The following is a 25,035-nucleotide window of genomic DNA, read 5'->3' on the forward strand; positions in this document are numbered from 1 at the left end:
CCAGTGTTGAATGGGAGCTATGTTTTCCAATCAGGTTATCATAAACTTTGACAGACTTCTACAATGGAATCTACTGCCTGCTGAATACAGACGCTATATTTTGGAAGGGGCTGTCAAATTCATACTGCCCGAACATTGTTGTACACCAGAATCCAGCCATTGGGAATTGTCACCAGAAAAGCTACCATAATCAATTACTAGAAATTTAAAGAAACAACACCACATTTGTCTTTATCCAGGTACTGATATGATGACAGGATTCATTTATCCTGCAAGCCTCAACTATCCCCTAACATTCTACTCTTTCAGAATGCATCTAGATGGCTAATGGTGGAGGGGATTACTTCCCATAGAGATGACTAAGAACACCCTTCTTTAACCCAAAATTGTCCAAGTCTTAGATATAACATAGCACTGTAGCCAGGGGACTACCAGGATAATTATTGAATGCACCCTGGAGAGGCCAAGACAGGATTAATTTTTCGATCAGTATCAATGGATTGTCCGCAACATACCCCAGCCAGAGTTTCTTGCTTTGTAATGATATGTGGTACAATGCATAACTTGGCATTAAAGCGATGTGCATTTGGACGAGGCCATGGAAAGCAGTAGTGCTCATTACAGAATCTAGACCAGGTTGAAGGAGAAAAAGCAGGAAGAGAAGGTCCACTTCAGATCTTGTATTAAGAAATCTGAGGACTCAATGATTCCAGAGACGAGATAACTTTCCTGTTCTGAAAAGTTATATTGAGTCCTTCTGCACTGCAAATCTCCTCATAAACTTCACCATTCCCTTTATTTTGTATGAAAGAACACAAAGCCTTCATTTTGCATGAAAGAACACAAACTATCCAAAACATTTCTATGCCAATGATAATAATATTGCTGCTATTAAACCACAATGAAAATTAAAGCGCAAAATGTTACACATGATGAATTTACTTACAAAAGTCATGTCTTTATTCATTTCTTACTCGAGTGTTTTTATTCCTTTGGTAACCTCAGTAAAGTAGTAGAAGGCTGCTGTTTATTATATTGAGTCTCTTGAGATGCCGCAGCCAACAATTTAAGTGCTTGGGATTGTGAGAAGTGGATTATAGGTTATAAAATCTTGGAAGTTGCTCGGTAGGTTGCTGACTCAGACTATAGTGGATAATGGTTCAGAGAATGGAAAACCAATAGATATGATTGTATTATGACAGGGACCAATATATTTGTCCTCTATCACACCATTGCTAATCCCATGCATGTAAGACTCACTAATCCCATGAATCTCTGATTGCAAGTGATTTGACTTTTTAAAAACTTCATCTTTTCAGTCCATTAATCAGTCCACTACTCAGGGTCTCTCAAATGTGGAAACCATAGCATGATTGCAGTCCTAAAATTTCAGAAAAGTTGCAAAGACCTATACTTTCTTAGAGAGTTTAGCTGAGTATTTCTGGAAGTGATCACATTCTTCAAAGTAGATAGCAGGGTGCTGATGTTGCACTTTAAGTTGCACAACACAGGCTAGAGACTGACACCTGCACACTTCCAACCAGAAATCTTAAAACTTTTACAATATTTCATGTGGTGCCTCACATATTCTCAGGAACTGAACTCTTCATCTCTGTCACAGATCACTGTAGTGCAGAAAGAGGCCATTTGGATTGTCATGTCTGCACTGGCTCTGGAAAAATTTTAGCAGTGCCAATTTCCTGTCTTTTTATCTGCAACTAACACATTGTGTTATTTAAATAATGATCCTGTGCCCTCTTATATGCTCAAAAAACCACACTTTCAGACACTGCACTTCTTACCTAACCTAAGTTTTGTACGAAAATAAATTCTCACCTCACATTTGCTTCTTTTGCAAAATGCATAATAATGTCCCTGTGCATATACTCTACGTCTCAATTAATGAAGCCCAGAATACTGTATACTTTATTAACCACTCTCATCCAACCACATTTAATGACATATACACACAGGTTTCTCTACTCCTGCAAAACCTTCAGAATCAGGACCCTCTATTACAAGTCTCCTATGCTTTGTGTGATCTGCAAACTCATCAGCAGAGCTGAAGAAGGGTCACTGGACCGAAACATTAACTGTCCATAGATGTTGCCAGACCTGCTGAATTTCTCCAGAACTTTCTGTTTTTGTAGGAAGAGGATCTTGCAGTCTGTTCAAAATGTCTCCAATGCTGACCCTGCTGTCAGTATCTGGTATTGCCCAGTCATACTGGGTGTTTAATCATATGCAAATTCCTCTGGTTTATTTAGTGATGATGATTGCTTGTGCCTGGAAACAACTGTGTATATAACACTGCATTCACAGAGTATTGTGGCGCAGTGATACCTCTGAACCAGGAAACCTGATGTATCATAACATCTCTAAACAGGCTGTGTGCAAATACTGCATCCATTCTTTGGTGGATGTGTTTTGCCATGCAGAGCTGTTCTGCTATCAAGTAGAATGTAGGAAAGAAAGAGAAAAAAGACAGAAGTTAGAATAGCAGATAAAGGCAAACATCTTCAAGTAAAAGTTGTGAATTTTGCTGAAGTAAACAAAGGATCACAAATAATATGCCAGGCATCCTACTCAAGCAAGTTGCCAGATTGGTCTTTGTCCATGATATAAACGATCAGATGTTGCTGCAAAACTCTATTCCTCTTTGCTGTTTAAGGTTGTGGTGCCTCTTCAAATTGAACTCAAATCCGGATGAAGTAGATCACAGTGATCTGTCAGGCGCTGCTATGTTATGACCTTTGAGTTGTTCTTGCAGTTTCTGGGAAACATCTGTTCCATCCATACCCTCATTTCCTCCACCAGAGGTTTAAAAAAAAAATCAGCCAATCACTTAACTGCACTACAGCAATCTTCCCCAGTCTTCTACAAGCAAACATTATAGTGGAAGAGTGCTAGCTGTTTTAGAGGTGCATCCCTACTTGAAATAGGTCTGCAGAGTTGTGTCAGAAGTTCCATTTATCACGTAGACAGGCAGCCAGTCAAATGGAATTGCACAGGTCATATGCCAAGAGCAACATCAATGTCTGCTGCCTATATGCACACTCCCCACTCTAACCACTGCCCAATTCATCAAGTGTTATAAATTGAACTAAAATTTGTGCTGAAACACTAAAACTTTATAGAAACCAGGGGGTTCTTTCCTTTTCTTGAACACTGCTGCATTTAATAAGTTATCTCAATTACAGCATTACAGGATTTTAAAAACATCCACTTTCATGGAAAAGTTACCAAAGAATGTTGGACATTTTGCAGTTAGACTTGGATATTCCATCTTCAAAATATAAGCTTGTATGGTTGGCACATTCATGGTTGAATAAATAAGTTCCAAAAGGTTTTCAGTTAGGATGTTTTCCAATATCCCAGCTTTTGTCCATTAAAGAATTAAGAAGGCAAACTTTGAAGAAATCAAGAGTAAAATAAATGTTCCTTGTATTTGACAGACAGTTGTCAGATTTTGATTCTCAACTTCTGGCAAGGACAACTTCACAAGTAAGTGGGTAATAAATGTCAGAACACATCTGACTTTTATATTTCTGGACTTTCATTATCATTGTTTGCCAATTCTCAAGAGGGTTTAACAATTAATGGCTGGGAGAGAGGAGAGTTAAAAATTAAATGCAAAATTGATACAATTTTCCTCAGGAAATCAATCCCAAACTTTTTATCCAGTATCTTGAATAAAATGTATGACTAATGAGGCAGCTTTTGAACTCTGGATGCAGAAATACAAGATAAGAATTTTCCATTTCCCTTTGCTTGTAACAGAAATATGCCTCAGGAGTCCTGCAATTACTTGTGTTTACCAATACTTAGCATTAATTTTCTGAAAAATACCATTTTGGAGGAGTAAAAGGGGTTAGAAAGGAAATTGGTTGCTCAGACATTTACTTCTGAAAGAACAATTTCCAAAGATTATCACAAAATGCAAGTTCTTAAACTATTTTAATTCAAAAATATAAATTTGAGCAATTGTAAATCAATTATCAGGTATTTTATGCAGCTTCTTGAAAAGATTTTCAGCATTTTGAGCTTCATTCCCTCTAGCTCCAAAGAAACATGGTTACTGCAATTACTTTTTTCAATGGAGTAGTCACTGAGAAACATGATTGTGGAAATAGAACATAGAACAGTACAGCACAGTACAGGCCCTTTGACCCTCAAGCCATACCAAGAAAGTAAAGTAATGCCATGCTAATAGCAATTGCTACGAAGGTGCACAAGTTCATGGCCTCCAGTGGTATATCATTCCTCTCATCTGTGTTCACCTTCAAATGCTTTGTCAGAAATAAGAACATAAAACTGGAGTGCAAGTCAAATAGTACTCCTTGCAAGCCATTCACCATAACCACAAAGAAATTTATCCAAAAATCATCTCGTTTCAAAGGTGTTAAAACTAACTAAGCTGTTAGCAAAAGGAGTGATTTGGTCACCAAGACACAAGTGTAATGGACTCAATGTCCTCCTTCTGCATGACAATAATTCTGTAAAATAGCACACAGTGAAGCATGGTGTCTGAGTTGCAACATAACTCTTAAATTAAACACTTTCAAACTTCTATTGGAAGCTTTTTCCACAATTAGTAGATCAAAATTAAAGTGAAAATGATTTAAAAGAGAAACAGAATAAAACTACATCTCAAATCTTCTAAACCAAAGGAAATGTACAGTAGTATGTACAACTCAGCAACATTGATCATAATACAACTGAGCAGAAATAAATAATAAGCAAAATGTACCTAAGGGGTTCAGCTTGTTATTGCATCAGAGCTCAGGAATATAATAGGAGTAGGAGTTGGTTATTTGGCCAGTCGAGCCTGTACTACCTTACAATATGATCACTGATTGCATCTCAACAACATAATCTTGTATTATCCTTATACCGATTTATACCCAAAAATATAACAAAATCTCCCTTGAATATGCTCAACAATGGAGTATCCAGGGCTCTGTTGCTGAGTAGAGAATTCCAAAGATCCACACTCTTTCCACTCATCTCAGTCCAAAATGGCCAATCCCTTGTTGTGAGAGTAAGTTCTAAACTCTTAGTGACAGAAAACATCCTCCCAACATCTGCCTTAAGAGGTTAAATGTTTCAATAAAATCACCCATGATTCTTCTAAATTGTTGGTAGAAATCTCTCCTCAGAATAAAATCCTCCCAAATCATATGAATTTTCACAGTGACCCTGTCCTGCACAATATGTATATTGTTCCTTTGGAAGTGACTATAGTTCAGCGACAGAGTGTGTAATTAAAGATCAAGAAACATCTGGTTCAAACCTAGGTGTGCCTTAAGAGATGTGGTTAATTCAGGTTCTTGTGGTAGAATGGCAATGTTCCTACCGGTGGGCTAGGGAGGCCAGGTTCAACTTCTATTTGCCCCAGAAGTGTGTCTTAACATGTCCAAACAGTGTGATTAAACACATTTATTCATTCTTTGGTAGGAAGGAAGGTCAGAAATGTACACAGTATTCTAGTTGCCATCCAATCAAAGCTCCATTCAAGTGCAGTAAGACATCTTCACACTCACATCCGAAAACTTTTTGCTGTAATTTCAATCTCACACCTTTACATCACCAGGTCTTTTTGTAATTGTGGTAATCAGTCTATAATTTTCCACCCATTCAAATAAATGTTGAGAAACTGAAAGCAGAGAAACAAAGAACCAGCCAACGTTTTTCTATTTTCTAATGCTACCTTAAACATAAATGGATCAAAACATGACCCAATAGAACCATGCTCATAGTGGCAACACCCATTACACCAAACTGCCTTTCCTCAACAGACTACACTTTTTAACAAGTTTCAATATCTCCTTTGTTCACTAATGCAGACTGGACAACCAATGCATTCCACAGTCTACTATACCACCGCAAATATTTATTTTATAATAAAGGTTCTGTAGCAACCAAAAAGACTAAAAGAAAACTTGAATATTGTTTTCTTTCTCAAATATTAAAAAGTAAACACAGCAGAATCCTATTGCACATACTATGTCATGCCAGATAAAATCTGCTTGAATAAAATCAGACTTGACAGCTTGAAAAACCTGCCTGTTTGAAGGAAAACATATAACTCGGACTGCAATTTGTAATTATACTTTCAAAATGGGAATCCACTATTATGCTGCAGATCCCCAAGCATCCTTGATTTGGCTATCAATTAAAATCTCAGTTTTAATCATAAAGGTGAAATAACAAGAGGGCAAATAATAACAGATGAAAGCATTCTCTTGAGGTGAAGATAACTATAATTTTCATTTTTATTTTGGTTACTGATATATTTATTTCTTTGAAGTTACAAATTGCATTTATTGCAACACATTTTTCTGATGTTCTAGGAGGAGAGCCATATCACGTTATATGATGAAAATGGATAGCAAAACTAAAGAAAAATATTCACATTACATATGAACGTACAAAATCAGTTTGCAATGAGTTCATTATATGCTACTAACTTCCAGTACAAATGCTTCTGTTGGCTAACTATTCTTTTGTGAAATATATTATTATTTGGACAGCTTAGTTATTGCCAGTCTCGATATCAGCAACAATCATAGAATATCTTTACTGTTTCTGTCTAGACTGAATTTATACCAACATCCAAAGATAGATGTCCAGTCAACCAGCCCTCAATATCCTCAGTTGACCGACTGTGGCAGCCATCCAAGAAGCCTCCACCAAATGTTGACAATAATAATGAGTAATCCAGAAGACAAATTGCAGTCAGTCAATCAGTAGCAACATAATAAGACAATGTGTGAGGTATCTGAATCTGTCACAAAAGTAGATTGCAAACAAAAAAAGCAGTACTTGGCTACTAAGAAAGTTTGATTTTCTAAAACCACTTGAACAATTTTGATAATTAAGTAAAATAACAGGATTGCAAAAAGTAGTTTGATAGCTCTAGGTATTTTTTTCCTCCAAGAACAGCAACGACAAAAGCAAATTTGAAATTCAAGATAGTGAATGGAATGCTGTGGAGAAGAATGAAGGAAAAAGAAAACACCTATTAGATTAGTTGATACCACCAAAGAAATGAAAAAAAAAAGACCTGTAGGTGTACAGCCTTTATTTTTTAAAATCTAGCACAAATTTAAAAAGGCACCAGGCAAAAGCAAGATGGAACAAAATAATTCAGTTAAAACATGGCAACGAGAAAACTTAACAAGAAAAAGTGAGCTTGCTGTGGAATGTTCACAAATTAGGAAGCCAGATACAACAGAAGGTGAAGGTGTTATAACAGTTTATTAATCAAAAAAATTACAATTATAGTCTAAGACAGCAAAGTACAGGAAGGCATGAGGATAGAAGGAAGGAAATGTTTAAAGGCAAGCGACTTCATTTTATGTGTGATATTCTCAGGCTACCACTAGACTTCAAGAGTAAACCCCAGGAGGAACTGGGGAACAACACAGTCAACAATATCAATGATATCATAGAGCGACAACCACTTAAGGAAAGCAAAGATATGTGGATACTGGATGGATCAAGGGGAACAGGAAATTGAGAGAGATGGCGGGCCAATTAAATATTTATTTCATTCAGCTTCACAAAGGAGGGTACAAACAACATCTCAAAAATGTTGTGAACACAGTGCATGGGACTAACTGACAAAATCGGTTAGTAAGAATGATTTGGAGATGCCGGTGTTGGACTGGCGTGTACAAAATTAAAAATCACACAACACCAGATTATAGTCCAACAGGTTTAATTGGAAGCACTAGCTTTTGGATCACCGCTCCTTCACCTGATAAAGGAGCGGCGCTCCAAAAGCTAGTGTGCTTCCAATTAAACCTGTTGGACTATAACCTGGTGTTGTGTGATTTTTAAGTTAGTAAGAAAATGTTGTTGGGGAAACTGATGGGATTAAAAGGTTGATAAACCTCTAGGATCCAATAATCTATCTTCCAGAGTACTGACATAATTAGCTCCAGAAATAGTGAATGTACTAGCGGTCATCTCTCAAGATTTGATAGAATTGAGCAGTTACTATGGATTAAAGCATTATTGATGTATTCCTATTATTTTAAAAAGGGGTAGAATCAAACCAGGGCCTGACACTGATAATGAGGAAAATACTAGAATCCATTATAAATGATTTAATAGCAAAGCATTTGCAAAAATGTGACAGGATTGGATAAGCTGCATCGATTTACAAAAGGAAAGCCACACTTGTCAAATCTACTGGAATTTTTTTTTTGAGGATCTAACTAGTAAAGTTAATAAGCGGGAGCCAGTGGATGTGGTTCAGAAAGCTATTGATAAGGTTGCACGTAAGAAATTAGTATGTAAACTTAAAGCACATCGAACTGGGGACCAGTGTACTGACATCAATAGAGGACAGGTAAGCAGACAGGAAACAAAGTAAGAATAAATGAGTCTTTTTCCAAGTAGCAGGCAGTGATTAGCGGGGTACGACATAGATCAGAGTTGGGACCCAAACTATTCATGATGATTTAGATGAGGAAACTAAATAGAATACGTTCAAGTTTGGAAAGCTGGATGGGAGGGTGAGATATGAGAAAGATACAGATGCTTCAGCTTCATTTGGACAGGTTGAGTGAGAGGGCAGGTGCTTGACAGATCAAGCCTTATGTGGATAAAGGTGAGGTTATCCACTTTGGCAGCAAACAGTGATAGATTGAGAAAGGGGAAATGCAATAAGATCTGGGTGTCCTTGTACACCGGTAGCTCATAGTAATCATTTTGATGTAAAGTTAGAAATCACACAGCTCCAGCTTATAGTCCCAACAGGTTTATTTGGAAGTAGAAGCTTTCAGTAGCTAGCTACTGATGAAGGAGCAGCGCTCTGAAAGCTTGTACTTCCAAATAAATCTTATCAACTATAAACTGGCATTGTATGATTTTTAACTTTGTTCCCATCCCAGTCCAACACTGGCACCTCCACATCATGTGGATGCAGGAGGTGGTGAAAAAGACAAATGGTATTTTGGCGTTCATAGCGAGAGGATTTGGGTTCAGGAGTAACTGCTGCAACTGTACAGGGACTTAGTGAGACCAAACTGAAGTGCTGTGTGCAGTTTTCATCCCATTATCTGAGGAGCATGTTCCGACTATGGAGAGAGTGCAACAAAGGCTTACTAAACTGATTCCTGGGATAGCAGGACTGACATAAGACAGACTGAATCGGTTAGGACTATATTCACTGCAGTTTAGAAGCATGAGAGGAAACTTTACAGAAATGTATAAATGGTCAGGGAGTACAAAACCATGCATCACAGTTTAAGGATACGGGGTAGACCATTTAGGTCTCTGATGAGGAGAACTTTTCCTCACCCAGCGAGTGGTTAGCCTATGAAATTCTCTCTGCCACAAAAAGTGGTTCTGTCCAAAGCAATGAATATTTTCAAGAAGGAGTTAGATATAATTCTTAGAACTAAAGGGATCAAAGAGTACAGGGAGAAAGCAGGGATAGGATATTAACTTGAAGATCAATCAATCATATTGCAGCAGGCTCAAAGGGCCAAATGGCCTACTGCTGTTCCTATTTTCTATCTTTCTAAGATTTGTGTAAGAAACAATAGAGGTACGAAAACATGAATAGTCCCTTATTCACTAACATCTGATGGGTATCCAAGACAAATTCACGGTATGGATAACATTTTACTTCAAAAGGCTACACCTCAATAAATTTAACCATTAGACTGAATGACATCCCCTTCAAAACCTGCTGAGCGAGTAATGAATCATATAAAATATCAAAATACTATGTAGTGTTATGCAATGCTTGATCCACAATTCTGCATCTTTACTTTCATTCCCTTAAAATGAGCAAAGCTTTTCCTATCAAGAGAAATATTGGAGGATCAGTCTGCTTCAGGTTGTTCTCAATCACATTAATGATAGGATAGATATACATAGGAGTTCTTGTGGTGAAGTATCCCTATCTTTGAGTCAGGAGACCAGGTTCAAGTCCCACTTGCTCCAGAGATGTGTATTCATCATTTAACAAGGTGACTAGAAAGTATCTGGAATGAAGGTCTAGGAGGAGGTAATGTGATTGACTTCTCAGTTCCAAATGGTATGGATTATGAAGGCTCACAAGGTTGAACAAATTATGCTAATATATTTAGATATAGTATCATACTCAGTTATGCTAAATTTCTCAAGATTACAACTGCAGCATTTGCTCAAAATCAAGTCTAATATTTTGCAGTAACTGATTTTTCAGTTTACTAAGGAGATAGATAACGCAGAAAAATTCCACCAGTTCTGTACATACTTTTCACTCAATTTCAAAAATAGAAAATCCATTGCTTACTTTCATAGAGTGCAAATAATAAAAATACTGAATATGATCCAATATAGGGAAAAAGAAATGTCAAGTGCTTCAGAGTTAAAAGCAAAAGGCAATATGTAAAATGCATAAGAACATGAAGAAAATAAAATTATTTAAACTCACACCTCATCTTACCTGGTATAAAAACCTTTGGTTGAAGTGCTGCATGGCTCCCTGAAGTTGATTCCTTTGTGACTGCCACTGCTCAAAATTTCGAACAGATTCGGCTGTTGGCCGTTGCCATGTTGTTGTCCGAGTATTATGGTCCACGTAATAAAACCTGCCGCGTTGATCTACTCGTTTTTCCCAACTTTAAAAATGAAGAATTCACAATTTAGAGTGACTTTGGAGCTCTAAAATAAAAACAGGAAGTGCTGAAAATATTTAGGTGGTATGGCAGTATCTGAGATAGAAACAGAGTTAATACTGAGTGGAGTGACTCTTCTTCAGAACATTGGATTTGAAATGTTAACTCTGTTTCTCTTTCCACAGAAGCTGCTAGACCTGCTAAGATTCCCCAGCATTTCCTGTTGTTCAATTTCGGAATTCCAGGATCTGCAGTATTTTGCTTTTATTGAAGACGTTTAATACAATACTGAATTATGCTAAATTATAATCTATCGCAGGAATTTGATCCATTCCAAAACATGAAATGAAATGTATTAAATGTTTAATGCTGTTTTCAACCGAGAAACCTCATCAAAATGGCAAAACACAATTTCACCATAGAAAATGACAATGCAAATCTGATATTGAGGGTTTGATGTCGTCAAATTGATTTTAAAGGACAGTACATGATCAGGGAAAGGACGAAATGGAGAGATAAAGAACATAATATTGAAGATTGGGGAAAGTTCCATTCACAACAATCATGGCAGCATTAATGAGACAAAGACAACAGTATATGCAATGAAGATTGATTCATTGCACTTGAAGATATACAATCAAGTTCTGTATCGAACAAGAACATCTCACCACATAAATCTTTTTGACTCCTGCCAAATAGTATAAGAGGTTTTAGAAAAACTTGAATATTGAAACAGCATTGATGTCTTAAATCAGATTTGAGTGACTGAGTGTTTTTAGTGGAGGGAATGTATGCTAGCGCGTGTGGTGCCAATCAAGCAGACAGCTTTGTCCTAGGTGGCGTCAAACTTCTTGAGTGTTTTTGGAGCTGCATCTATCCAGTCAAGTGGGGAGTATTCCATCACACTCCTGTCTGGTTCTGTATAGATGGGTGACAGCTTTGGGGGAGTCAGGAGGTGAGTTACACGCTGCAGTACTCCTAGCCTCTGACCAGCTCTTGTAGCCAGTGAATTTATGCGTTTGAGTCCTGTTTAGCTTCTAGTTGATGAAACCCTCAGGATGTTGATAGTGGAGGATTCAGAGATGGTAACAGCATTGAACATCATGAGGCAAGGGTTAGATTGTCTCTTATTTGAAATGGTCATTGCCTGGCATTTGTGTGGTACGAATGTTAGCACTTGTTAGTCCAAGTTTGGATATTGGCTAGATCGCCACTCGTAGCAGCAGCATGTACAAGATGTACTGCATAAATTCACAAAAGATCCTTAGTCGACACCTTCTAAACACACAACCACATCCATATAAATGGACAAAGGCAGCAGATACATGGAAACACCATCTCAAAGTTTTACTCCAAATCATTCACCATCCTGACTCAGAAACATATCGCCGTTCCTTCACTGTTGCTGAATCAAAATCATGGAATTCCCTCTCTAAGGACAAAGTAGGTCTACCTATAGCATATGGACTGCAGCAGTTCAAGAAAGTAGCTCACCACTACCTTCTCAAGGGCAACTAACATGGGCAATAATACTGGCCAATCAGTGAGGCCCACATCCCACAAGTGGATAATTTCAACATGAACTACTTCAGTATCTGAAGAGTCATGAGTGGTGCTGATTATTGTGCAATCGTTGCTGAACATCCTCACTTCTGACCTTATGATGGAGGAAAGGTCATTGATGAAGCAGCTGAAGATGGTTGGGCCTAGGGCATTGCGCTGAGGTGCGCTGAGGAACTCTTGCAGAGATGTGCTAGAGCTGAGATGACATTCTTCTAACAACCACAACCATCTTTCTACATGCAAGGTGTGACCCCAACTAGCAAAGACATTTCCCCCACATTCCCATTGATTCCAGTTTTGCTAAGACTCTTTGATACTACAAATACTGCCTTGATGTCAAGGACTATCACTACCACATAGGGTATGTGGAACAATCCATCTTCCGCAACTACACTGGCCCCACCCCCCATCTTTTTCTTCGCTACATTGATGACTGTATCGGCGCTACCTCGTGCTCCCACGAGGAGGTTGAACAGTTCATCCACTACACTAACACCTTCCACCCCGACCTCAAATTCACCTACTGTTACTGTATGCCTAGTGTTTGTCTTGATCTTGCACATATCAAGAAAGGGAAACTTCATGCCTCAGAGATCACTAGATAGCAGAAAATCCCTTTAATACTTCAAAGTACTCTTTTGGTATGATCCTAGATATTGAATATTGTTAGATATTATTACTGGAGCGAATCATAGATTTACATTTAAATAGTTCCCATTTCTGTCTTTGTTCACTCCTTTCCTCAGCAATATTTTGTGTTTGATTTTGTCTACTTTCTGTGGTTTTATTTACCCTAATGAAGAAGAGCATATCTTCTCAACATCACAACTATTGATCTCACCCTGCTTGGCTGTTGTATGGAACCCCCTACGTGTTAACCCCTTAAAGCCAAATACATAACAATATTGTCAAATTTGATGGAATTTTAATGCATTTACTTTAGGGGAAATTTGGCATGTTAATATGCTGCAGTTTTTCTTATCTGCGATGTTTTGTGTTATGTTGCTGAAAATATTACTGATGAAATACTTAGCAGTTGTAGTAAAATCATGCGTATACTTAGGATGAAGAAGATTATGAGTACCACATATGCTTGGTCCAGTTCTTGTTGGATTCATTTGGATATCAAAGTTGAAACTTTATTGCTGGAACAGCACAGCAGGTCAGGCAGCATCCAGGGAACAGGAGATTCGACGTTTCGGGCACAGGCCCTTCTTCAGGAATGAGCAGAGAGTGTTCAGCAGGAGAAGATAAAAGGTAGGGAGGAGGGACTTGGAGGAGGGGAGTTGGAAGTGGAGGAGATGCGGTGGAGGGCACCGTCGACCACGTCGCCTTCCTGACCTGCAGTCTTCTTCTTGACCTCTCCGCCTCCATCCTACTCCGACCTATCACCCTCACCTTGACCTCTTTCCACCTATCACATTTCCAACTCCCCTCCTCCAAGTCCCTCCTCCCTACCTTTTATCTTCTCCTGCTGAACACTCTCTGCTCATTCCTGAAGAAGGGCCTGTGCCCGAAACGTCGAATCTCCTGTTCCCTGGATGCTGCCTGACCTGCTGTGCTGTTCCAGCAATAAAGTTTCAACGACTATCACTCTCACCTCACCTAGAATTCAGCGCTTTTGTCCATGTTTGAACTAAAGCTGGAGTGAGGTCAGGAGCTTAGTGGCCCTGATGGAACCCAAATTGGGTGTCAATGAGTAGGTTTTTGTTGAGCAGGTGCTGCTTGATAGTACGTTGATGGCATCTTCCATCACCTTATTGATGATCGAAAGAAGACTGATAGGGTGGTAATTGGCCTGCTTTTTCTGTATACGATGTGCCTAAGCAAATTTCCACAATGTAACAGTTTGGTTAGGGGAGCAGCAAGTTCTGGGACACATTATCAGCTTATCCAAAATGTAGAGAATAGAATCTCAATTATAAGAATTAAATGAACATTTTTCAGAGCCTACCAGAAGCTATCCGTATACATTAGAGTCTTCAGAAATCAAGCAAAATATAACCCTATGTGCCTATGATGTTACAGATCTTGGAGTTTGCTTAAGAGAACTGGACAGTTACATCTCATTTGTTTTTCTTTTGATTTATCTCTTAACTTTGTTTTCTGTCTGCCTTTGTGAGAGTAGGGGCTAGAATCAAAGAAAATTGGATTTAAATCAGAGGCATTAATTAGATTACCTTGTTGCTTAACTTTGTTCTGCTAAAGCTACAGTATTATTAATAAATTTTTAAAAACTTTTGTTTACACTTTTAAACCAGATGTCTGGTTTCAGTTATTCATGAAGTCTAGTACTGATTACACACAATGTCTGCTTAGGTACCACTGGAGTCAATTTTGAGAGTCATTGAATTTTTTACTTTTACTGTGCTGCGAAGACAGGGAGGCTGATTTGACTTGGCTCTCAGTCTTCATGTCATAACATAATAAATGTTGGGCCAGCCAGCTACACCCACAGTTATCAGAATGAATCCTTAATTCTCAACAAGTCTTGATAATCTTTCAGGGCTTCATGTTTTGTCCATCTGGTGGGCAATGGACATTTCACTGTGATTAATAGAGTGGCTCTAAAGAAGTATTTCTACTATACAATAATACCTAGTGGACCTGTACTTACCCTGGTGGTAGAGGTCTCTCCCATGTAGTAGTTTTGGTATTGTGATCCACATAATACACTCTTCCATTAGGAAGCATTCGCTGTTCCCATCTGAAAAATAAGCCGTAAGTCTAAATAAGACTTCAGTATTAAATTACTTCCAATAAAACATACACCACATAATAATGTTAAAATTTTGGGTATTCAATGAAAGACTGAGTTCCAGCGATTTCTGAATGTACACCAAACATTGGATGTTCCAAAATTACTTAAGATGCTTGTATTATCTACTTGAACTAAAATATGCTCACTTATATTATTTCTCATTTTTAAGATTTCTGATTGTCTCAGAAGTATTTGTTTCTCATAATGTTGCCCCAAATCACAATTAACTTGCATTATTACAACCTGAGAAATAAAATTATTAAATAAAAACTGAAAGAACTGCACATGCTGTAAATCAGAAACAAAAATAGAAATCTTTGGAAAAGCTCAGGTCTGACAGCATCTGAGGAGAGAAATCAGAGTTAATGTTTTGGGTCGAATGACTTCCTCAGAACAAAATTATTTTCTGGGGTCCAAAACAGTCTCTCACTAGCACTTTAGATTGCTGTTAAACAAAAGTTTAAAATTTCATGATGAACCATTGCTGACAAAAGCATTAGTATCAACTGCATTATTTTTAAAAAGTCTCTAAAAAATAAATCAACTGTTTGTTCTTTCCTTAAAAAACAAACCTATTTGAATTTTAACAAATGACGTTGACTTCTCAGATTAATGCTTAGACTTTGTGATGCTAACAATTTGCTGACTGACACATTATTAATTAATTTAAATGCAAGAAGAGAAAGAGAGGGAGGGGAGGGGTCCATTACCTGAGGCAGAAGTCTCAAAAAGGGGGACAAGCAATTCAAAGGATGAAGAGGAATTTATTACTGAAAAGGGAATGCTGCATTCTGAAAGGTTGTGGTTGCTCGAATATTGAATATGTCCGAGAGAGACAGCAGCTTTCTAAATATCAAAGGGTAGGGTAATGTGTCAGGACAGGTAATCTAGAATGGCAAAGCCAGCTTGGGGGATTGATTGCCTACTCCTGCTCCAATGTTACACTTTCATTCATGTCCCTTCATTTTCTGTACCTGTGTTTTCAAGACACTACTTCCTAAAGTGCATCCAAACTCACTAGACATAAATGTTCAACAAGTACTCCAAAGTGAACTTGGCTGATTAGAAATCACCAGATTTTAATACTTCTAAATAAGGAAAAGGCTCCAACTCTGGTTCGATTCCAACCTTGGACGACTGTCTGTGTGGAGTGAGCACATTCTCCCAGTGTCTGCGTGGGTTTCCTCGGAGTGCTCCAGTCTCCTCCCACAATCCAAAGATGTGCAGGTCAGGTGAATTGGTCATGCTAAATTGCCCATAGTGTTAGGTGCATTAGTCAAGGGTAAATATAGGGTAGGGGAATGGGTCTGGGTGGGTTACACTTCGGAGGGTCGGTGTGGACTTGTTAGGCCGAAGGGCCTGTTCCCATATTGTAGGCAATCTAATCTAATCTAAACTGCTTAATGACAAAACAAAAATGGGACTTACATTTCCATTTCTCTATCTCTCCATTTTAAAATGACGTATGGACTATAATGGGTTAATGTAGATAAGTACCTGTTATGATCAGACCATGTGTGACATTCCATAATTTGTTCCTATTCCAGACAGGATTCCCCATATTGTTCAGGTCTCAGGTGACAAGGGTGAACTGGCTCCCTTTCTTTACTTCAGTTTACTGTCAGTTGTTTCCAAGATTCATTTTAAAAGGATCCTGTCCTCCCAAACTAAATGAATTCATGTTTTAAAAAGGACCCAATTTAACCGGGTTTTGAATTATCAAAGCAGTGAGGAATACTAGTTACTAATTTCGAGAATAAATAATAATGCAACTGACATACACATAGATTAGGAGTAAGTGAACCCAATCCATTCTCTAGATTGAGCTTCCACTTCTCTGGAATTGAGAACTCCAAAGATTCATTACTTTTCTCCTCATCTGAGTCTTAAATGATCTCTCTTTTATCTTCAGGTTATGTCCCCTGATTTAAGAGTCATCAGATAGGGAAAACAACTGATCTATATCCAGCTGTCAAGCTCTCTAAGAATTTTGCAAGTTTCAATGAGATCATATCTCATTCTTCAAAACTCTAGGAAATACAGATCCAGTGCCTCAATCTCTCCATCTAAAACTATCCCAAGATCTCAGGAATTAATCTAGTGAATGTACAATACACTGTCTATATGTCAAATATATCCCTCATTTGAGAACAAAACTGTATACAATACTCCATATGCAGCCTCATCAAGATTCTAAATTACTACATGGAAACTATACTCCTGCACAAAAACCCTTGAAATGAAGGTCAACATACTTTGTACCCTCCTATTTGTTTGCTGCTGCTGCATGCTAGCTTTTAATGACTCACAGACCCAGATCGCTTTGGACACACATACTTGCCAAACTCTCACTATTTAAGAACTATTCTGCCTTTCTGCTTTTTCTATCAAAGTGAATATCTCTACACTTCTTTATTATTCATCTGCTATGTTCATCTGTCCAGGTCCTCCTGCAGCCTTGCTATATTATTCTCACAACTTACGTTCTCACCTTATCATCAACATATGCATACAACATGAACACAGAAGCATTAAGTCCAGAATTCTAGGCAAAGGTAACTAAAACTAATTTCAAATCATTAATCATGAAGCACACAAGCTTTAAATATCTGTGTGCCGCATGGTGAAGATTATGGAGCATTGCAAATACAAAAAAATTAGATTGAACTTGAACGTATACAGTACCTTACATAAACTTAGAGACATTTCAAAATGCTTCGCAGTTAATAAATAAAGGAAAATTTCAATCAACCCTCCCATTAATTTTAGACTGGGTACCAATATATTTAGGTTTTTTAATAACGTTTAGGATTAATTTAGAACTGAGATAAATACTGCACACCAAGAAATTAACCCCATTTGATGAAATTTAGCTAGGACCACTAAGACATTGATGCACAAATAGAACCAAAATACCAGATTTTAAGGATTAATTGCTTGAAATCAAGAACCAGAAATAACATGAGCTGTAGTTTGCATTAAACATATGAATGCCGTTCACAAAAGGGACTATTTTTCATTGAAACCTTTCACAAGGGGTTCTCTTATGCAAAGATCTTCTGGTCTAAACATCATTCTCAGCTACATTATAAATAATAGTCTCAATGTGGCTTTACAAACACATGTGTCAAACCATGTATATGGGAATATTAAAAAGAAACCTCACATTTTCACTAAACCTTTCACAACCTCAAGACATTCCAAACTGCTTAGAGTCAATGAAGTACTCTTGAATTATAGTTATCATTGGAATGTAGGAGACATGGAAGCCATTTTAGTCACAGCAAATTTCTACAAAAAGCAATATGTTGATGTATAGATTATATTATAAAATTATTATTATTATTATTATAGTACTGCTGATTGAAAGGTAAATATTGGCCAGGACATTAGGAATAATTCGAGTTTATTTTCAAAATAGTGCCATGGAGTCCTGGACATAGTTTTAATACCTCATTCAGAAGAAGATATCTTAGTATTACACTGGAGTGTCAGCAAAGAATTTTGTGCTCAAGTGTGCGGGGTGGATTTTAATACAAAAATTGTGGATTCACAGATGAAAATACAACTGGTCTGCCATAGTGGACAGAGAGAAATACCAAAAGCATAGTTTAATTTATAAGGAAAGGTCCACAGACAAAACTTCAATTCGTAGTGAGGGTGTCTCAGTGACTTTGAAGGCAGAAACAGGGTCTTATTTAGTGTAAGATGCCATTGCCACAGTTGGGCTGAGACTGGCATCGGATCTGGGAGAAAATAATTTATTTAACTGTTTATCAAAACTATAAATCAGTAATAGTAATGGGGATGTAAGCTCATCCCCAAAGTCTCCAGAAATCCTTCTAAAAAATCAGGACAGGATCAACTTGCACACCAAATATACAATGTGAACAATTAGCTTGGGTTGTTGCTGTTTGAAAAACAAATGAAAATCGCACCAGTATTTCAAATTACGGCACAACAGTTTATTAAATGAATTAATTGCACAATAATACCCTTAATGACAATCAAAGCATTTTAAATTGTCAAATTCATTGTCTCTGGATCCAATAAAGTCCATCAAGTTCATTCCAACTCATTTTGACATCACCATAAGGATCTCACTCTGGATCAGATATAGCATTTTCACTTTCATCCCTTCACAGCAAATCATCTTCCTTTCCAGCCATTGTATATTCTGCATTTTTGAGTAATATAATGGCACTCTATGCACTAATGATTGAATAATGAAATCACTTTTCTCTTCCACTCTTGCCCCAGTTTTTCATGAACACTCAATTCTCTTGCTACAGCTTAGTATTTCGACAAGTTTGCACAAGTTACAACTTTCACCTTGAAACCAGCACTGTGCTTCATTCATTTCTTGGAGGATCCATTTCTGTGTGGTTTACAGTGTGTCTTAAACTCCCACGCATCATCTTTGCAACACAGCCTGTATCATCTACTCGGTTCTATGTACTGACTTACAGGATCAGCTACATAAAACATGCATTCCTGGGACAAAACATTAAGGCTGACAGAATACAGATTTCAAAGCTCAAATCTGAATCATCTTTTCATCTGGATACATGCAAGAACATGGCTTATGGAATTAAAATAAAAAGGGATTACCTTAACTCATGGGGTTGACTTATAAACAGTGATCAGTGGAAGAAGTAAACTTCAAAACTTCAGCACAAAGTCACCTGAAGGTATGGTCACCAATGACGAGTAAGAAATTGAAGCTGCAGAATTCCACAGTGGAGGCGATAGTTACTCTCCTTGACAAGAATGCCAGATTTTACAAAGCAAAATTAGAGTCAATGGGACTAATGGGGAAATCTCTCTCTTAGTTATAGAGTCACACTTAACACAGTGGAAAATGGTTGTGGTTGTTGGAAATCAGCCACCTCAGCTCCATGATATCTCTGCAGGAGTACCTCACGGTGGTGGCTGAGGTCCAAACATCTTTAGATGCTTCATGAATGACCTCCCTACTATCATAAGGTCAGTACTGTACTGGGGAAGTTCACTAATGATTGCACAATTTTCAACACCATTCACAACACCTCAGGTACTGAAGTCGTCCATGCCCAAATTCATCCTGACCGGGACAATATTTAGGCGTGGAATGACAAGTGGCAAGTAACGTTCATGCCACACAAGTACCAGGCAATGACCATCGCCAGCAAGGGAGAATCCAAACATCACTCCTCATATTACCATCACTGAATCCCAGACCATCAACATCACTGGGGTTACCACCAACCAGAAACCGACCATATAATTAGCATGGCATCAAGAACTGATCAGAAGCTAGGACATTTACAGTGAGTAACTCATCCCCTGACTCTTCAAAGCCTGTCCACCATATAGGAATAGGAGTGTAATGGAATTGTCCCATTTGCCTGATCAATAACACTTAAGAAGTTTGACCACAACCTGAACAAAGCAGCCTGCTTGACTGGCACCACATACACAAATATTCACTCTCTCCACCACTGATGCACTGTAACACCAGATTAATGGAAGCGCCACCACTTATATGCTCCCTTCTCAGCCACTCACCATCCTGACTTGATAATATATCGCCATTTCTTCAATGTTGCTGAATTAAATTCCTGGAACTCCCTATAAAACAACTGTGGATGTACCTACACCAAAAGACTGCAGTAGCTGAAGATGGCAGCTCCCCACTATCATCTCAAGGACAGCTGTGAATGAGCAGTAAATGCTGACCCAGCCAGACGTGACCACTTCCCATGAATGAATCAAAATCAGCATAGAAACATAGGTTGCAGGACTGAAGTAAATTGCAGAGATTGGGAGAATGGTATGATTTGAACACTAAGATGAGGTATTTAAGGCACTATAGGTCAGTGAGCATACAGCTAAAAGGTGAACAAATGTTGGTGAGTTAAAGTATGAGCAAGAGTTTTGGATAAGCTTAACATTCCCAATGTCAGTACTTGGATACATTGTTGTGATTTTAAATTGAAAAATCTGAAATAAAAAACTGAATGCTTTATACAATTTCATCAACACAAAACAAGGGTAGAAAGGAAGTTCATCAAATTGTCACCTTCAGAAACGCTTGTCAATTCATACATCAATGTATGCAAACAGATATAAAAACCACACAACTGAGGTGCTCAGTAATGAAGCCAGATGCAGACTGCAATTTATGTGAATATAAATATATATGAAAATAAAGAACCATTTCCTAGACTCAATAATAATGAAGAAAATATCAGTTCTATAAGTTAAAGAATAAAAACCAGTTTGAGACTAAGTGTAACATTGAGGTTTGCAGTGTCTGCCAGGATGTTGACAACTAAGGAAACAGTAACATACACATGCCACATTAAGGAACACTGACCTTTAAACAGCAATGATCTGTGACTACTGTACAAGACCTGCCTGGCTTTATGGTCTTGAATTCAAAACTAAACAAACAGTTTTGTGCCTTATTAATTCAGAATTTCCTGACAGGCATACCTTAATCTCCCTCTTGAACTCAGTTTTGCTCTAACATTGCAATGAATTGCGAAAAAGCCTGATTAACACATGTACCAGGTTTTACTAAATACATAACAATGGTTATTGTGCATTCCATTCAAAAAAACCTAAATTTTCCAACTAAAATTTACATGTAAGATTATTCATAAGAATTCTAAACTGATCTCGTCCCATTGCCAGCATTTGGCCTGCATCCCTCTCAAACTTTCCTATCCATGTACCCATCCAGATGCCTCTTAATTGTTGCAATTGTTCCAGCTTCCACCACTTCCTCTGGCAGCTCATTCTACACATTCACTACCCTCTGCATGAAAAAGTTACACCTCAGAGCAGTTTTAAATCTTTCTCCTCCCACCTTAAATCTAATCCCTCTAGTTTTGGGCTCCCCTACCTTGGTTATTTGCCCCATTCATGCCCCTCATAATTTTATAAAACTCTATAAGGTCACCCTTCAGCCTCCGAAGCTCCAGTGCAAAAACTCCAGCCTAGTCAGCATCTTCCCATAGTTTAAATTTTCCAATCTCAACAACATCCTTGTAAATCTTTTCTGAAGTCTTTCAAGTTTAACAACATTTTTCCTATAGCAGAGACACCATAACTAAATGCAGTATTCTAAAAGTGGCCTCACCAATGTCCTGTACAGCCACAACATGTTGCCCAACTCATTTACTCAATGTTCTGACCAATAAAGGCAAGTGCACCGAACGTCGTCTTTGCCACCCTGTCAACATGCAACTCCACCTTCAAGGAATTATGCATCTGCACCCATTAGTCTCTTTGTTTGGCAACACTCCCCTGAGTCCTACCACTAACTGTATAAGTCCTGCCCTGGTTTGCCTAACCAAATTGCAACATCTCACATTTATCTAAATTAAATTCCATCTGCCACGCCTCAGCCCATTGGCCCATTTGATTAAGGTTCTATTGTACACTAAGGTAACCTTCTTCACCACCAATTTGGTATCACCTGCAAACTTGCTAACCATACCTCCTATATTCATGTCCAAATCACTTACATAAATGATGAGAAGCAGTGGAGCCAGCACCGATCCTTGTGGCACACCGCTGCCCATAGGCCTCCAGTCTGAAAAACAACCCTCTATCACCACCTTCTGTCTCCTACCTTCAAACCTATTTTGTATACAATTGGCTAGCTCCCCCTGGATTCCATGTGATCTAACTTTGCTAGCCAGTCTACCATATGGAACATTGTCAAACGCCTTGTTGAAATCCATATAGACAATGTTTATTGCTCTGTCTTCATCAATCTTCGTTGTCACCTCTTCAAAAACCTCATTCAAGTTAATGAGACATGATTTCCCATGTACAAAGCCACGTTGACTATCCATAATTAGTCCTTGCCTTTCCAAATGCATGTAAATCCTGCCCCTCAGAATCCCCTCCAACAACTTACCCAGCACTGACATCAGGCTCACTGGTCTATAGTTCCTTGGCTTTTCCTTACACCTTTCATTGTTCTTTCTTCAAAAGTGCCCACAGAACCAGTGTCCTTATTGTTGCCAGTCAAGGTGGCACAGTTTGACACTGGGACTTCAAGGTCCAGAGCTGATTGAGAATCATTTCTCCAGGGCATTTACATGCTCCTGCACTGAAAAGCAGTTGGCCCCCACCAGCCAGGCTGCAGCCACTAGGGTAACACCCACAAAGTGCACTTAGGGAATGCAAAAGGATTATGACTATGCTATTGTACACAAATGCATGATCTAACTAATAAATAGATTTGGAATGCTTGTTTTGTGTTGATTTTTATTTGTGTATTGTGTTCAAGTGTACACTATGATGATTGGTGACAGAAGATTGGCACTCTTACTGAATAAGAAATTGGCACTGAAGAAGGAGCCTTGCTTAGGCAGCAGTGGATGTGGATTGCAAGATGCTGACGACAGATTCCACCTCGAGCCTGGAGGAAGCTGAGGATACAGAATTTCACTGGGGTGGGTGGGGGTGTTGAGTTCCTTTCTGCTGCTAATCTTTGTTTAAGTTGTGTATATTTGAGAGAGAATGCTGAGCTCCAGAACAGCATTGCTGATGTCTAATCATGATTGACTGCATATATCTCTGAGCAATGCACCAAGGTGGTGTACATCATGATTTGTGACATCAGTGTGTCGATGTATCAGACACATTTTGGAGTTCGAAGGGTGCTTGCAGCATCCAAGCCAAATTTTCAAATACAACTTAAAGTTAAGATTTAAGCAGTCAGGATTTATTGTTAGTGCATAGATGACATTCAATCAGAATATCATAATATTATTGCAGGGCTCAAAAGACTAAAGAACAATCACAAGACTTCATGTCAGGCATGGATCTCACTTGACAGGTAAGTAACTTAAGGATCGAGCATCTGATATAATTTCTAAAAAAGAAAAGATCCCTGTTCAAAAGTTCCAATGCAAATTTCAATCTGAACATTGGAAATCAAACAAACATTTTTCTGTTCAGCACAAGATGGAATAACTCAGAATGATGCATTTCATTCATTTCATTCATTTCATGGATAGGGGGACATTTAAAATTCAACAGGAAGTAGTAGCCTTGCTGGCCAAGCATCAGTTCATAGAATCCAAAAATATTAAAGCATAGAGGGAGGACAGTCAATCCAATGGGGCCTCTGCAGGAACTAAGAAACAGACTTCCAATTAGTCCTTCCCACCTCTTCTTATCCTATTCTCTTTTGCAATTATTTTTTTAGATTAGATTAGATTAGATTAGATTAGATTAGATTACTTACAGTGTGGAAACAGGCCCTTCGGCCCAACAAGTCCACACCGACCCGCCGAAGCGCAACCCACCCATACCCCTACATTTACCCCTTATTACCTAACACTAAGGGCAATTTAGCATGGCCAATTCACCTAACCTGCACATCTTTGGACTGTGGGAGGAAACCGGAGCACCTGGAGGAAACCCACGCAGACACGGGGAGAACGTGCAAACTCCACACAGTCAGTCGCCTGAGTCGGGAATTGAACCCGGGTCTCTGGCGCTGTGAGGCAGCAGTGCTAACCACTGTGCCACCGTGCCGCCCATTTGTTGAATTAATTTCCACCAACCTACCAGGCAGTGCATTCCAGATAATAATGTGCTGTGTAAAAACATTTTTCAGTGTGTCACCTTTAGCTGTTCTGCCAAAAATCTTAAATCTGTATTCCCTGGTGATCAACTACAGAATGAAAACTGCAATGATTTCAAAATCCTTTTTTTAAAAATTCTATCAGAACCTTTTCATAATTCTGAACACTTCGATCCAAACTTGCTTTCACCTTCTCTGCTCTAAGAAGAACAGCAGAGTTTTTCTATTGTCTCCATTTAACTGAAGTCTGTTTGCATGCTCGAGTTCTCTGTGCACCCTCTCCAAAGCCCTGACATCCCAACTAAAATGGCAGCCGGTGACAAGCGGTGTCCCGCAGGGTTCAGTGTTGGGGCCGCAGCTGTTCACATTATATATTAATGATCTGGATGAAGGGACTGGGGGCATTCTAGCGAAGTTTGCCGATGATACAAAATTAGGTGGACAGGCAGGTAGTACTGAGGAAGTGGGGAGGCTACAGAAGGATCTAGACAGTTTGG

General features: G+C 38.4%; 1 protein-coding gene across 3 annotated transcripts in view; it reads right to left on the minus strand.

Annotated features, from left to right (window-relative positions):
* Positions 1 to 25,035, minus strand: part of wwp2 (WW domain containing E3 ubiquitin protein ligase 2) — a 204,497-nt gene that overhangs the window by 49,087 nt on the left and 130,375 nt on the right. For all 3 annotated transcript variants that reach the window (XM_043706703.1, XM_043706702.1, XM_043706701.1), the window contains exons 9-10: positions 14,803 to 14,892; positions 10,451 to 10,625 (exon numbers count right to left, since the gene is read on the minus strand). In XM_043706703.1, coding sequence (XP_043562638.1) covers positions 10,451 to 10,625; positions 14,803 to 14,892 — 265 coding nt within the window. The remainder of the gene's footprint in view (positions 1 to 10,450; positions 10,626 to 14,802; positions 14,893 to 25,035) is intronic.

This window comes from Chiloscyllium plagiosum, chromosome 17 (assembly GCF_004010195.1).
Source record: "Chiloscyllium plagiosum isolate BGI_BamShark_2017 chromosome 17, ASM401019v2, whole genome shotgun sequence".
NCBI classification, from domain to species: Eukaryota; Metazoa; Chordata; class Chondrichthyes; order Orectolobiformes; family Hemiscylliidae; genus Chiloscyllium; species Chiloscyllium plagiosum.